Source organism: Bos grunniens, chromosome 16 (assembly GCF_055505025.1).
Source record: "Bos grunniens cultivar Pamir isolate PY7600 chromosome 16, Bosgru_T2T1.0, whole genome shotgun sequence".
Classification (NCBI taxonomy): domain Eukaryota; kingdom Metazoa; phylum Chordata; class Mammalia; order Artiodactyla; family Bovidae; genus Bos; species Bos grunniens.
The window spans coordinates 7,784,812-7,802,036 of NC_141180.1; the positions used below are offsets into that span (position 1 = coordinate 7,784,812).

The window sequence follows — 17,225 nt, forward strand, 5'->3', positions numbered from 1 at the left end:
CTGCTTGAACATCTGCCTACTTTTTTCAAAATTATTTAATTTATTTTAATTGGAGGATAATTATAATACTGTGATGGTTTTTGATATGCGTTAACCTGAATTGGCCTGCCTATCTTTTGATTGGGTTGTTTGTTTTTCTGATATTGAGCTACACGAGCTGCTTGCATATTTTGGAGGTTAGTCCTTTGTCCCTTGTTTCATTTGCTATTATTTTCTCCCATTCTGAGCGTTGTCTTTTCACCTTTCTGGTACATTGTTGAATAGAACTGATGATAATAGGCATCTTTGTCTCATTCTTGATCTCAGAGGTAAAGTTTTCAACATTTTACCAGTAAATTTGATGTTTAAAGAATCTGCCTGTAGTGCAGGAGCCATGGGTTCGCTCCCTGGGTTGGGAAGATCCCCTGGGGAAAGGCATGCCAACCCATTCCAGTATTCTTGCCTGGAGAATCCCATGGACAGAGGAGCCTGGCAGGCTACAGTCCATAGGGTCACAAAGAGTCAGACATGACTGAAGTGACTTCACACACATGCATGCACAGAGGACTTTCAAAGATACCTTTTGTGAGTTAAAGGAAATTGCCTTCTATTCCTCATTTGCACAGAAATCTTTTATCAAAATTGGATAATTAATTATATCAAATAATTTTTTAAATCTATTATAATTATCACATAACTTTTAACCTTTATTATTTCAATGCAATGACTTTGATAGATTCATTTTCTAATGTTAAATCCATCCTGCATTTGTAGCAAAACCTTATAGTCCTTTTTTCCACCTTAAACCATTTAAGGGTAAATGGGTTGCTTCTTCACCCTCAAATATGTTAGTGTATATTTTTTACAAGCAAGAATATTCTCTTGCATAGCCTTAATGTAACCATCAAAATTAAGGCACTAATATTGATATTTTGACATATTATCACCATTTAATTCTCAGAACCTACTCAAGGTCAACAGTTGTCCAAATAATGTTATTATAGCAAAAGGATCAAATTCAAAATCTTGCCTTGCATTTAGTTACCTTTTCTTGCTCGTCTCCTTTAGTCTAGAATAGTGCTTCAGTCATTCCCCTTTTGACTGTTACACTTTTTGTTGGATATCCGAGTCTGTCTGATATTCCTCATGATGAGATTCAGGTTACGCACCTCTAGCTGGAAGTGGTGCCGTATTCCTCTCATTGCATCTTAGCGGCTGATGCACAATTTTGATTTATTCCATTACTCAGAAGGTTCCCTTTGATCTCATCATTAAGGAGGTGTCTACTAGGCTTCTTCACTAAATTACTCTTGATAATTAAGTCCTTCATCAGAATGCGTCTCTAACTATAAAAATGACCTATGTTCTCGAAGTTCTTCCAGTTTATTTTTGTTTATGTCTAGATGGACTCATGGTTTCCTCTTTTCCTCTGTGTCTTATGATCCATTATTGTGATTATTTATTTATTTAGAAGCTCAAATTGTTAGTGAGGTTTGGTCAGTGTGACCCCCTTGAAGCTGGCTTCTTTGTCCTTTTGACATGACCTTATCATTCTTTGAGTGTGTTCTTACTCTCAACACAAGAAGCTTGTCTAGGCTTGGCTTATATTTTCCTTTCCTCAGCCCTGGAATTAGCCATTTCTTCATGGAGTCCTGATTCCTTTAGTGAAGAACTGATTGAGAAGCCAGGATTGGAGCACTTAGGTATGCTTGTTGCTGTCAAAGGGTTTTTCTTAAGCTGTGGACAGAGCCAGGATACTCAAGAATGTGTGTGTGTGTGTGTGTACACGTTATATGCATATTTACACTGTATTTCTGCCTACTACTAAACACCTGAGCTCACACTGATACTTTTCATGTTAATCCAGCATCACAGGGTTTATTCCAGTTTTTTCCCTGGTTCTCCCCCAGCTCTGGCCCTTTCCCTCATTGTGGACACACTCCTCACTCTGGGCTCTGTTGCCCGGGCTAGGCTTCCTTTCCATGGGGAACCCACGTACCCTGTTGAGGCTCTGGCTCCCTGTGCTGTGCTCACCCAACACACCCAGCTTCACCCAGACTGGACTCCGTCATGCTGCATGGCACTGCCCCGTGTGCGGATGCCCTCTCTGCCCTCCTTGGGCTCTGACACATGGCTCTGGCCCGTGCAGCTTCTGGTGCCACCAGCAGGGCAGACCGCTGCCTCCCTCTGCCCACTGAATAGCTTCGGGACTGACAAGTTTCCAAAAAGGGGAGAACAGAGGGAAAGCTCGCTGTCTTTTTAATGTGTCAAGGATTTGAAATGAAGTCCTCTTTTTTATTCTTGAGATTAATAATTTATGCCATCTCTTTTTCTTCTTGACTAGTCTCTTCTAGCATCTTATCAATTTTATTAGTGTTCTCAATGGATTTTATTTTGATTTGCTGCTGCTGCTGCTAAGTCACTTCAGTTGTGTCCAACTCCGTGCGGCCCCATAGGCAGCAGCCCACCAGGCTCCCCGGTCCCTGGGATTCTCCAGGCAAGAACACTGGAGGGGGTTTCCATTGCCTTCTCCAATGCATGCATGCATACTAAGTCGCTTCAGTCGTCTCCGACTTCTGTGCGACACCACGGACAGCAGCCCAACAGGCTCCTCTGTCCATGGGATTCTCTAGGCAAGAATACTGGCATGGATTGCCATTTCCTTCTCCTTTGGTTTGCTAATGCTTTTCTATTGTATGTATTGTTTTGTATGCATGTTTTCTATTTTTGATTTCTGCTCCTTTCATTCTTCCTACTTCCTTTGAATTTCATTTGTTTGTTTGTAAAACGTCTTGAAATGGGTACTCAGATTATGATTTTCAACCTTCCTCTCTCCCCTGCCCTCCCCAGTATATGCACTTAGGCCTGTAACTGTCCTTCTTAGCCACATTCCGCAAGTATTTATATGGATTATTTTTATCCTCATTATATCCTCAATGTATTTTCTAATTTCTGTTGTGATTTCTCCTCTAATCCATGGGCAGTTTAGAAGTTTATCTAAATTTCTAGCTGTTTTATCTAGATTTCTATACATTTTATTATATTTTTGTTTCTGATTTTTAATTTAATTCCACTGTGGTTTGAAAACATCCCCTTTACACCCCCAGTTTTGTGAAATGTGTTGAGCCTTAAGTTATCACCCAGTATATGGTAAATTTTAGCAGATTTCCACAGGCATCTGAAAAGAGGTATGAATTCTACAAATGTTGAATATTCACCTCTTTTTAGAGCTGCAGTTGCCAAACTTTGAAAACCAGTGTCTTAAAACATAGTGTTGAGACCTACAGGTCATATTCCAGATACGCATGCATCCTGTTTTTTTCTTAAAGTAGGAAGATACTTTGTCTTGTTTTCTAGGTGCTGTGCAATATGCAAATGGAAAATTAAAATGCTTAAAATATATTCATGCATGAACCCTTTTATATCATTTCCATAAAATAGAGTATGAAATTGGGTTGTAAAACGAGGAATAAAGTAAGAGTATGGCATTATCATTCTGGTATTTGATAGCCCCACAAAAAATTTCTTTCTAAGGTTGGATGTTTATAGTGTAATCTAACAACTCTGACATAAATTGTGCTATTTTATAAAACAATTGTCTTAAAATTTTTCCAACATCAATTCAATTTAAGCCAAGTTCTTACACTATGTAGATAGTGAAAAGCAGTTAACAGCTAGAGGAAGAAAGATACTATTGCAGAGAGTTAAAGAAGAAATCCTCATAGCTGTATCTTTTCAATGAAATTTAAATTCCAGATACATTTGGCCTTCTTCACTTTGAAAAGTAAAATGCAAGAGTAAAATGAAAATTAAAGAGAAAAGTGTGGTAATTATATTCAAAGCTTTGAGGATTTATACAATAATATATAATTATATAAACTTACATAATTTATAAATCCCAATGTTTATATATATATATATGTATTCCAAAATATCTTATATATTCCACTTCACAGCTTTAAAGTTGTTTCTCTCAAATCCAGAAACAATATTGAAATCAACCCATAGAGCCTACTTAGCATCTTTGCTAATTTGCTAAGTCGCTTCAGTTGTGTCCGACTCTGTGCGACCCCATAGACGGCAGCCCACCAGGCTCCCCCGTCCCTGGGATTCTCCAGGCAAGAACGCTGGAGTGGGTTGCCATTTCCTTCTCCAATGCAGGAAAGTGAAAAGTGAAAATGAAGTCGCTCAGTCGTGTCCGACTCTTAGCGACCCCATGGACTGCAGCCTACCAGGCTCCTCCGTCCATGGGATTTTCCAGGCAAGAGTGCTGGAGTGGCGTGCCATTGCCTTCTCCGACTTAGAATCTTTATATATCAGTAAACTTCTTTGGGATAACTTATGCCTTAGTCTTTGGACCACAGTGACACTAACTCTAAATAAGATTCAGATGACTGGAGGTCAGCTGTGTAAGTACCACAGTTGGTGGCAGCTAGACAGGGACTTGATAAGTGAAAGAGTAAGCCAAAGGAAGTGAGGTATAATGCAATTACCAGACAGAAACTGTATGTGCTGGTCACATCAAAAGGAAGTTCAGAAAAGGATTATTAAAAGTGGAAATGGACCCACATAAAGAGAAGATTTTTTTTTCTAATAAAAATGGAGACTGAAATCAATTGCTAGACTGATGGATAAGAAAAGCAAGGATCCTTTATCTTCCTCCTTCCTGGCATCTTTAGGCATCCACTTTTTTGTTTTGTATAATGTGTGCATGTTTTTGTACTCCCAAAGTGTATAAGTTTTTGGAAGGAAAACACTGAGTCATTTTTTTACTTTTCCTAATTTTATGGAGATTTAATTAACATATAACTTTGTGTTATTCCAAGATGTACAACATAATGGTTTGATAATATGTAAATATTGCAAAGTGATTATCACAATGGGCTTAGTTAACATCAGTCATTTTACATAGTTGTACATTTAGTCTCCTGATAAGAACTTTTATCTATTTTTATTCTACTCTCAGCAAATTTTAAATATACAATGCAGTATTATTAAGTATAGTCAACACTGTGAATTGTGTCCCCAGGACTTACTTATCTTGTGACTGGAAGTTTGTGCCTTTTACCACCTTCCTCCCTTTCTCCTACCCCCAACCCTGCCATGTTTTGCCTACCACCAACCTGTTCTCCATATCCATGGATTCATTATTTTTAAGATTCTATGTATACGTGACATAGAAGTATTTATCTTTTTCTTTTACTTACTTCACTTAACATTTTTGGCCTCAAGGTCCGTCCCTGTTGTCACAAATGGCAACTTTTCTTTTATGGCTGAATATAGTCCATTGTCTGTCTAAACCACATTATCTCTATCCATTCATTCATGATGGACACTTCAGTTGTTTCCATGTCTTGGCTATTACAAATAATACTTTAGTGAATATGGAAATGCAGGTATCTTTTCAGTACAGTGATTTCATGTCCTCCAGAGAAGTGCAGAGAAGTACAATTGCTGGATCATATATGAGTTCAATTTTCACTTTTTTGAGGAATCTCCATATTGTTTTCCATAGTGGTTTCAGCAGTTCACACTCCCACCAGTGGTGTGCAAGGATTCCCCCTTCTCCACATCCTACCCAGCACTAGTTATCTCTCGGCTTTTTGATAATCGCCGTTCTGCCAGGTGTGAGTTGATATTTCATGGCGAATAACTTGCATTTCTCTGATGATTAGTGATTTGAAAACTTTTTCATGTTTCTGTTGGTCATTTGCATATCTTCTTTGGAAAACAACTTTTTTCCAAAGATGTTTTTTAGTTTCTCAACCCATTTTTCAGTCAGATTGTTAGGTGTTTCACTGAGTTGTGAGTTCTTCATGTATTTTGGATATTAACACCTCACCAGATACGTGATTTGTAAATATTTTCCACCATTCTGTAGGTTGACTTTTAATTTTGTTGATTGTTTGCAGTGAAGAAGCTATTTAGTTTTATGTAACCCTACTTGCTTATTTTTGCTTTTATTGCCTTTACTTTTGGTGTCAGATGTAAAACATTGTGAAGACCAATGTCAAGGAGCTTACACACTCTGTTTTCTTGTATGAGTTCATGGTTTCAGTTCTTATATTCAAGTATTTCATCCATTCCAAGTTGATTTATGTATATGATGCAAGACACTAGTTCAGTATCATTCTTTTGCATATGGCTGTCCAGTTTTCCCATCACCATGTATTAGAGAGACTATCTTCTCCTTATTGTATTTTCTTGGCTCCTTTGTCATAAATTAATTGACCATACATATGTAGGTTTACTCGTGGGCTCTCTGTTATGTTGGACAATGTGTCTGCTTTTGTGCCAGTAACATTCTGTTTTGATTAATGTAGATTTGTATTATACTTTCAAATCAGGAAGTTTGATACTTCCCACTTTTTCCTTCTTTTTCAAGATCTTTTTGGCTATTTGAAATCTTCTGTGTTTCCATACAAATTTTAGGGTTGTTTTTTCTATTTCTGTGGGAAAAAAATGCCATTGGAATATTTATAGCTATTGCGTTGAATCTGTAGATTGCTTTGGATAGTGTGAATATTTTCACAATATTCTTCCAGTCCCTAAACACAGAATATCTTTCCATTTATTTGTGTGTTTTTCAGTTCCTTTCATCAGTGTCTTATAGTTTTTAGAGTAAAGGTGTTTCAGCTCTTTGGTTAAATTTATTCCTTGGTGCATGCTTGTGCATTCTGTTTCTCAGTCGTGCCTCAGTCTTTGCGACCTCGTGGATGGTAGCCCACCAGGCGCCTCTGTCCATGGGAATTCCTAGGCAAGAATACTGGAGTGGGTTGTCATTTCCTTCTCCAAGGGATCTTCCCAACCCAGGGGTTAAATGTATGTCTCACATGTCTCCTGCATTGGCAGGTGGATCCTTTACATGCAATTGTAATTGGAATTTTTCCCTTATTTTTATGATAATTCATGTGAGTTGATAAAAATACAACTGATTTTTACATTGATTTTGTATCCAGCAGCTTTACTGATTATGTTTATTAGTTCTAAAAGGTTTTTTTTGTGGACTCTTTATGGTTTTTTATATATAATATGTCATTGCCAATACAGATAGTTTTACTTTTTCCTTTCCAATTTGGATGTCTTTCTTTTCTTGCCTAATTTCTATGGCTAGGACTTCAAGTACCATGCTGAATAAAAGTAATGAGAGTCAGAATCCTTGTCTTGTTCCCAGTCCTTTTTTTTAATTCATTGAGTGGCATCTACTCTTTTCCATATAGATATGAACAGTGAGATGTATCCTATCCCTAGCTTCAATTTGAAGGCTTCGGGTTAAGCCAGTAATGGTAATCACATCCTCCCTACCACAGGTGGGTTTAGAAATAGACATGTGACCTAGTTCTGTCCAGTGAGACCTATGGGATAGTATGCTATTAATAAAAGACATCTGGGAAAGATCATCTCTCTTTTTAAAAAAATTAAAATAAAGGAAAAAATGGTATGCTGATTCTTAGAACTACTATGTTGGGAATTTTTTAATTGACTTCATGTTATAGTAAATATTTAGGTATTACAATTTAATTTATAATTCAGTGACTGGTTAAATAAACATTTTTAAAGGGAGAGAAGATGTCAGTTTAAAAACTACCAGAGAATATATTTAGAAACAAAAGGAAATTCAGATATCAAGTTTGGGGGGATTTTGTTTTGGAGATGGGGGGTGGGTGGGGGTTGGCTGTGCCGTGCAGCATGTGGGATCTTAGTTCCTTGACCAGGGATTGATCCCATGCCCCCTGCAACGGAAGCTTGGAGTCTTAACCACTGGACTGCCAAGGAAGTCGTTGTTTTTGTGGGGGTTTTTTTTGTTTGTTGGTTGGTTTTTTCCAAATTTGTCTCAGACATCAAGAAGTTTTGGAGGTAGCTACTTAGTAATTCTTCAGATACTTCCTCATCATCCTTAGTTTTCATTCTCATGCTTGTTACTCCATGGTTATGAGTGCTACGCCTCTAAAGCAGGAGAAAGGGGAAAAGCCACTGGGCAAAAGGGACATGCAAGTTAAGTCTGCTGCTTTGTCAGGAAAACAGTAGCTTTCCTGGAAGCCCCATGCTGAAATCTGATTTATTGTGTTTTATTGGCTACTACTTCCAATCTATCTCCTCAAATTTAGTTTCAACTTAAGTCATTAATTTTTCTATGTTGTGTTTATTTCCTAACACTGCTATGTTAGACTCACTGGGTGACACATTTAATTTCTTTTTCCAAAATTAGGACTTTTGATCAAATATGTAAATCTGTGCTAAGCTGATGCAGATCAGTATTTTTCATTTGAACCAGACATCATGGTAATTTTTAAATGAGTTTTATAGTTCTTACGTAAAGTTTTTCTGTCTTAGCAAGAAGCTTTTCTATCTTAGCAAGAACAGAAGACCTGTTGAACATTTCTCCGTTATAAGAAATACAAATGACCTATTTTCCAGAGGTCCTTTCGAGAAAGCAGAGTGACAGTCCATCAAAGGAAAAACTGAGCCATGTTTAAGTTTTATATCTGATATTATGTCCAGGAATTATTTGCACAGATTTAGCTATCCCTGAGTTGTATGGTGAACTCTTATTTCCTAACATACCCGCCTGTCCCCACCTCTGTCCTGTTCACAGACCTGCTTATTCTGTTATTTAGGTAAATCATTGAAGTAAAAGTTAAAAATTTAGGAGAGAGAGAAAATGTAGAGTTGGAGATGCCTACTATAGACAAGGTAGAGTGGACTTTAGGAGTCCTGATGCAGGATGTGGTGGAGCAGGGAGTGACCTCTTCGTAAGGGAGACAGGGTGGAATGCGGACTTCAGACTTCGCTGGTGGGTGGCGGGCTACAGTCCATGGAGTTGCAAAGTCAGACATAAATGAGCACTTAAGCACAGCACACAGGGAATTAGGCCTCGATTCACAGTGCACTTCATTTCAGGATTCTGGGTCTCAGCTAGACAGGAAAACCTAGTTTCCAATGCTGCTGAGGTGAATGCTAGTTTAAGTTCATCTCAGTAATTGAAGAAAATAAATGAGGTTTATATTTGTTTTACCTACCTATTGTGACTAGAGAGGTCACGGATCACGAGGGAATAGTTGAAGTTTGTATGCTTTAGGATTGTTTTGAAAGATGGACCTATATAAATCATCGATTTCACTAGTATTTATCGCTGTCCCATTTTCATAATATGAAACAGGGTGTCTTGGTACATAACTTGTTTTTCCTCATCTTATTATGCAGGAGAGGATTGAGAAACCAGATTATTTGCTTTCTGCATCTGAACCAGGGAAGAAGAAAACTCATTAGTAAATCTAGTAATTACCTTGCCACAACATTTTAATCCAGTTTTTTTTTAAGTTATTTACAATTATTGTGGACTATACTGCATGTTGAGGCTAATTGGAAACAGTGACCAGATTCTTAATCATTATCAGGAAACTGCATTCAGAGAATGAGAAGAACACCCCCACTGGATGAATTGCAGCCACCACCATATCAGGATGACAGTGGTTCTCCCCACCTCTCATGCACACCCTCAGAAATTGGGGACAGTAAATGTGAATTTTCCCACTGCAGCAACAGTCCAAGATGCTCATATAACAAGTGTCCGAGTGAAGGAAGCACAGGTCATGAAATAGAAAGTTTTCATAATAAAGGATATGAAGAAGATGTTCCAAGTGACAGCACTGCAGTCCTGAGCCCTGAAGTAAGTAAAAGCACATAGAATATTTAAAATTAATGTTATTTGGAAGATAATAATCCTGTGCTTCTCCTCCTGGTCAGAAGGTGTTATCACTGTCGTGTCCTTTGTGGCTTATGGTTTCTGTTTTTATCCAGCAGACCTTTCAGGGCTGTCCCAACCATCCTTCAACTCCCCCTCAAAAAAAGGATGGGTTGATAAAACTGAGAGCAATATACAAGATGCTGAAAAGTATCTTCCCCAACATTTCAACTTCTGTTGGGGTTTAAAAAAATTTTTGTTTAGCATTTTACATAAAATATTCTGGAATTACCCATTTCTTTTATGTTAAGGTTCCTATTTATGTTTGTGTTTATTTTTTAAATTACTGAATTTAGATATTTTTACTATTGGGAGGTTTCCCTTTAATGTTTTACAAACCTTACAGAATATTGTTTGCAGTTTCACTGTCTGGAATGTGGAAGGGATAAGTGATGCTCAGCTTTACCATGAAGTTTGAATTCATGGCATCATGCATTCAGAGTGATTGGCTGGTTGTGCTTTAAGAGTTCCTCTTTGTGGAGCAGAAAATGTGAAAACGGCAATAAAAATAGGTGTGTTATACTTTTGAAGTCTTCCCATGTTCTAAAAAGGATTTGTTTTGATCTTCCTATGATGATGGAAACTGTAAAGGTAATCTAGAGGTTTTCATAAGGCAGTATTTACGTTCTTCTAGATTGCAAGTCTTTACGAGTTTTGCCTCATACAACATTTCATGATACTGCAGGCTGTCAGTGTTCTTACTAGGTGAATTTTTTTCTATTGCCAAAATAAGATAATGAAAGTAGAGCTCTGAATACAATTTCCTTAAATTTTTTCTTACATAAAAATTTCTAAGGACACTTTTTATCTGTTATTACTTTTCTACTATTTCTAATATTATTATATAGTATCTAAAATTCTATATTGGTATTATAAGTTTAATATAGCAGTATTTCATGATTTTCCACAAAGAATATTTCTCCATGTTCTATACCTGAGCAAATTTGAGATAACTGTTTTATAGACTTGGAAACTATATAGCTAGCCAAGAAGTTAACAATGAAACCTGGATTGTGGAACTAACAACAGTAATAGCTATCACCAATTGTCCTAGGAATTTTGCTGTAATTTTTACACAGTCAGCTCATTTAATTCTAACAACATCACCTTCAGGAAGTTGTTATTTCCATTTTAGAAAAGAAAACATTAAAACTCAGAGAATTAAGCAGTTTGCCCAAGTATAAGCAGATCTTGAATGTAATTCAAACCCAGGTCTACCTGACTGTAAAAACAGTGCTCTAAAAAGCTTTGCTACATTGCCCCTCTTCACCTGAATCATAGTGTGGGAAATTACTTTGAAGCATTGGTTCCCTCCAAGTACACCACCAGGCAAGAAATCCCAGAGGACTCAAAACAGACTGAATTAAGATGCTCAGATTACCCTGGTGTGTGTATGTGTGAGTGCATATGCATGTGTGTGTGTGTGTGTGTGTGTGTGTGTGTTAAGCTATTTCAGATATAAAGCAAGAAGTAAGAGGAGCAAGATAAGGTAGGAGAACACCCTTAGGATAGGATACCAGTAAGTGCAGGAGGCAGGACCACGCTGTGTGGATCCCAGTGGACATACTGTCCTTATGTCCAGTCTTACACTATTTCTGCTCTAGCAGCGTTCCCTAATTATGGCCTGGTAACAGGGACAGCAGCTGAGATCTGAACAAGGGTTCCCAGGGCCATACTGGTTTTATGGGGGACATGCAGGGGAAGGCATCCTCCTGGCCACCATAGAAACTTGCAGTTAGTCTACTAGATACAGATTTTATCTGCATTTCTTACATAGAACACATGGGTGGCAGAGCTGTCAGCCCAGAGGTGACTTGATCATAGCTTAGGCTTTCTGTCCCTTTCCATAGCTAATAGTCATTTGTTCTGTCCTATTTTCTGTTCATTCTGTCTTGAGCATATCTTGCAAGTGATTAACTTAGTTATTATCCACATTTACCACATCTTCTGAATTCTGCTTGTGTCTCTCAAGTTACTTCCTTACCTATTATCTATAGTTAACAGAGCCTGTGAGTTTTGCCCGTATTTCAGAAGCTTGCTCTCTGTGTTAATACTTCTTATAAGGAGTCTCCCATATCCTGCTTGTATTTGTGTCTTCTACAGCAAAACTGAATATATTCAAACTACAGCAAATGCATGTCACCTGAATACTTCAATGCTGATAGCCTATGTTAGTATGAAACTGATTCTTGTGTCTTTTGGAGTTTATTTAGCCTACCACCATTCCTTTAATAAATATTATTTACCAACTAGAAAATTCTTACCTTCCTGTTGGTTTAGTCCAGGCTCCAGCTCTCTTAGAGCCTATCTATCTCCATACACAGTTGAACTGGGAGAGGACCAAGGAGGAATCACAGGCTTGCCAGGCAAGGAGTTCATTAACTGTGTTGATAACCTGTTGCTAAAGATTATTTACAACTTTGGCTCAGAACCTTGAAAAGAGGAGTTGTTTTCTAATTACCTATTTGTAGAATACAAATAGTAGCTTTTATCTCTAAAGGGCCTACCCTTTTAACCCCCAGTTTCATGAGACCTCTCAGAATGCCCAGGAAAAAAAAATAGGAAGGCACCAAGAGAAACAAAATTCAGAAATAGCCTTCTGGGACCTTATAAAAATATTTATTACTTTGACAATCTTAGCTGTCATGACACTATTTTATAAAATATTTAATTGAAAAATAAATTAATATAATTAATCATCTATAATTATGAAGTGGCATGTATTAAAACATCTTGCTCTAAACTATCAGTGTAACAGAGTATGAATATTTTTATACCGATCTAATCATATTGCATAAAAAAATGAGTTCCCCTGTGAGAGTTTGTTCCTGCTCCTAAAGAATTCTTCACTTGTCATCTTTTCTTCCATTCATGATAGCAGTTGAATCCTCATAGGTAGACATGTAGATTTATAAGGTCAAAGACTCATGTCTTTTTGATTCTCTGGTCATCCTGCCACCGAAAATACAGCCAGGCACACAGTAGGTGCAATAGTCAGGTACATGTTAAGGTCCTATTGGGCTTCCCAGTCGGCTCAGTAGGAAAGAATCCACCTGCCAATGCAGGAGGTGCGGGTTCAATCTCTGGGTCAGGAAGATCCCCTGGAGAAGGAAACGGCAACCCACTCCAGTGTTCTTCCTTGCAAAATCCAATAGACAGAGGAACCGGGCAGGCTACAGTCCAGGGGGTTGCAAAACGTCAGACTCAACCAAGTGATTAAACAACAAAGGTCCTAAAACAAAGAGACAAATATACCATCAAATACAAAGCCATGGAAGATTGCCTTTCGTTTGACAGACCATTTGACAACATCATCATCCATCAGCCCAGTTCATGCTTTTTAGTCACTGTCATCCCCTAGGGTGCTGATCTAATCTACTTGGTCCAAGCTGACCCACACATCCTCCGTGTGTATCTGCTTGTGGGAAGAGTGACAGAGAAGAGAGTGCAGAGCAGGTACTTTCTTCTGCAGACCTGATCTGGATGGTTTATACAGAACTCTCTCTCTTTTCCATTGGCTGGAGCAGAGTTACATAGCCATATCAGCTATCAGTTCAGTTCAGTCGCTCAGTCGTGTCTGACTCTTTGTAACCCCATGAACCGCAGCACGCCAGGCCTCCCTGTCCATCACCAACTCCCAGAGTCCACCCAAACCCATGTCCATTGAGTCAGTGATGCCATCCAACCATCTCATCCTCTGTCGTCCCCTTCTCCTTCTGCCTTCAATCTTTCCCAGTATCAGGGTCTTTTCCAATTAGTTAGCTCTCCACATCAGGTGGCCAAAGTATTGGAGTTTCAGCTTCAACATCAGTCCTTCCAATGAACACCCAGGACTGATCTCCTTTAGGATGGACTGGTTGGATCTCCTTGCAGTCCAAGGGACTCTCAAGAGTCTTCTCCAGCACCACAGTTCAAAAGCATCAATTCTTCGGCGCTCAGCTTTCTTTATAGTCCAACTCTCACATCCATACATGACCACTGGAAAAGCCATAGCCTTGACTAGATGGACCTTTGATTTGTTAAAATACTTGAAGGGGTGAAGTGGTATAGCTGAAAAGTCTGAGAGCTGAATTTGGTACTATTCAGTAACTAGCTGAAACTATTACATCCCAGATAGTTAGATTAGCAGGAATTTGAGATGATCAAAGTGGGTACAGTTTCTTTTACTCTTACAAGTAAAATATACAGTTTAACACTTTTTTAACTTTTGAAGTATGTATCCTGCCATTTTCAACAGTATTAGTATTAAAAATAATATATACTTTGAAATTCTAGTTAAAAATTGAAATAGTGTGTGTGTTATGGAAAATAAATATTTGGCTTTAAATATTTTGAGGCTTTTGTGTTTATACTTTCATATTTCAACTTTCCATTGACTTTTAAGCCTAAATATGTTAACATTCTAATACAGGTGGGGGCATTGGGGGGCACATCTGAAACTGGAACCAAATGTTTCAATAGCATTATCCTTCTATTCACGTTCTCTTTCTCTCCAACCTGATATTGAGCTGTCAATTGTATTGTTTATAACATTAAAAATTTAGCTTTTTTTTTTTTTTCACAAAAAGAACAGAAATACACCTTGAAATGTATATTTTCAATTTCTCACGTTAAAAACATACAGCCAACATTCTCAAAATTGTAATGGTGACTATTCCATGTATTTACTTACTAAGTTTTTGAGTTTAACTTACGTTATTCTGCCTCAAAAGAGTAACTTTTGATTGTAGTTGGCTGTTGATTATTATTACTTTCTTTACGATAGCAAATCAAAACAGTTTTCATATCATCCTTCTAAAGAAATACCAGGTACTTATTTACATTCTGAATTAAATAATGGAGTTAAAAACTGAAAACATTTAAATTTGCTTTTCTTAGGATGTGTCAGCTCAAGGATCGTCTTCACAGCTTCCTAAACCTTTTGATCCTGAGCCAGAAGCTAAATATGGTACCCTGGATGTGACTTTTGACTATGACTCACAAGAACAGAAGCTTCTGGTAACAGTGACAGCTGTCACAGATATCCCAACATATAACAGGACAGGTGGCAACTCATGGCAAGTACACCTTGTTCTTCTACCTATAAAGAAACAGAGAGCAAAAACCAGCATCCAGAGAGGACCATGCCCTGTCTTCACAGAAACATTCAAATTTAATCATGTTGAATCTGAGATGATTGGAAATTATGCAGTTCGGTTTAGACTGTATGGTATACACCGCATGAAAAAAGAAAAGATTGTGGGGGAAAAGATTTTTTATTTAACAAAATTGAATCTTCAAGGGAAAATGTCATTACCTGTGATATTGGAACCTTCTTACAATCATTCTGTGAGTATCTGCTCAAATAGCCCAAATACAGTTTATGTCATGGTATATAATATACACAATTTTTAAAATCTATGATCAACCCAACAACTTTCTCAGCCTATTTTTTTCATGGTAATCATACCTACAAAATTTCTAAGTCCTAGATAGGTAGGTATAACTTTTTCTCATCTATAAAAGTTGCCCTTGAAGATTATATATGATTTATGTGTTTTATGTTCACAGAGCCTGGCCTGATGTCTTACATATTTATTCCTTCATTAAACATGTATTACATGATTGATTATGACATCATCTGAACTCTTTAGAGCATTTATTGTTTTCTTCCCATGTTAAATCTAGGTTGATATGTTAACAACTATCTAGCCCCATATCTTATTTGATATACTATAGAAATTATTTATTCTTACAGAGTATATGCTGCTGCCTCGGTCATAACTGATTGTCTTTCCAGAACGGCTGTGAAATTATCTTTAAGGGTTCAAAATCCTTGGCCTTGTTATACTTTCTACTTTTTTTTTAAAACAAAGATTTTACGGTGTTTCTGGGAGAATATTTGTGTTTAGTACTATAAGCTCTTCTCCGTTTTCTCTTTTTTCCTCCAGGTTCTGATCACATACCCTGTCTGTCTGTCTGTCTCTCTTTGTATTTTAAACTAAATTGCCACAAGGCATTGAAAGTCACAGGAGAGCTGTACAACTTATTTAAACCAAGAAGATATACTATGCCACATAGCTATTTAGATTATGAGAAAATCCATGATATGCTATAAATAGAAATTTTGAGTTATATTTAGTCCTCTTACAATTGAATAAGAAGTATTTTTACCCATAAATACACAGGTTTGGAATAAATCTGTGTATTAAAATGAAACTATACTATTTTAGAGTTGTTTCTAAGCTTTTAAATGTCAAGCATTAAGTCTAAGATTAGTTTAATTGAACTTCTACCGGCAGCATTTGATCTCATGGGACCTTCATCCCCAGTAGAACCATACCTTTTCAACTAGATGATTTCAGCATCTTTAAAAACCAAAAGGTCATAATTTAGTGTATCTCTCTGGGTTCTTAAGATAATATTTATCCTTTATTGGATAAATTGATAGCTTGTTTTCACTTTAAATTTTAGAATTACTGTAGATGCCAGCAGTTTATCAGAAGGGAGCAGGAAAAAAAATAATGCAAGTACTATTTCAGAGGGGAAAAGATAACTTTTTAATAAAACTAAATATTCTGTAATTCTTACTGTGATTTTTTAAACTTTCTCATTATCTGGTCTGAGCGGTTACTAGTTAATCTGTGGAAAATGCATTCTTATATATAGAAATACCTGATTTATATTAGAAGAGAATGCCCTGTACCATCAAGAGGTATGTATTTTGTGTTCCTTTATTTGCTTTGACTTTTCCGTTCCCAATTCTGTATTAATTATATACTTTTCACAAAGAAAATGAAGCCATACAAAATAATGTTTTTAACATTTTTTTTTTCCTCTGACCAAACTAAATGATTTCTGTACACACCTCCATTACATGTATTGGCCTAAACTTAATTCTGTATTTCTATATTTCTGACAACCAGTACAATTAATTTCTGTGGAGTGTTCACAAAAAGAAAAAAGTGCTAAGTAGATAGCATCTAAGACGTAACGTTTTAATCTGAACAAAACTTATCTTCTGCTCATAGAGAATTTTTTCTCTGCATTGCCATGCTTCTCAAAGTCTCTGCTGCTTCTTTAAGTCTGTGCCTGTGTTGAATTGTTACGCTCTCTGTCTTCTTTTTTCTCCGCCTGCTCGAAATCTCATTGCTTGTTTTTGGCTTCTGTGCCAAAAACAGCTAGCATTTGACAATTGCGAGGTTAAGACTCCAAATTCAATCAGTTTTCTTGTCATAAAAATAAAAGACTAAAAGAATGCATATATTCTGGCTGTTCTCTAGTTAATGTTCTCTTTGCTGAAGTTTGGATATTAACTGTGTAAAGAAATCACGTGATTGTAGATCACCTAGGTGATTTTAGCTCCACTTTTGTAAGATGTAATAATATATGAGTGAGAGGTACTTTCATAATTAAACATTTATTCTTAGAGCTTTTGAATAATTTCTTCTTGTTGAAAGAATATTGTTAGCCTTTTGGCAAGGGAAATTTCTAATCTAGTCAAAAAATTTACAAACTTTGG

The 17,225-nt window shown here is 37.0% G+C and overlaps 1 protein-coding gene across 3 annotated transcripts in view; it reads left to right on the forward strand.

The window, feature by feature from the left end:
- Nucleotides 1-17,225, forward strand: part of SYT14 (synaptotagmin 14) — a 202,936-nt gene that overhangs the window by 122,776 nt on the left and 62,935 nt on the right. Inside the window, exons 5-6 of one of the 3 annotated variants that reach the window (XM_086342296.1) lie at nucleotides 9,378-9,649; nucleotides 14,603-15,052. In XM_086342296.1, the coding sequence (XP_086198422.1) occupies nucleotides 9,378-9,649; nucleotides 14,603-15,052 (722 nt within the window). Of the gene's footprint in view, nucleotides 1-9,377; nucleotides 9,650-14,602; nucleotides 15,344-17,225 lie in introns of those variants that run through there. The other 2 variants (XM_086342298.1, XM_086342299.1) reach the window with 2 other exon arrangements.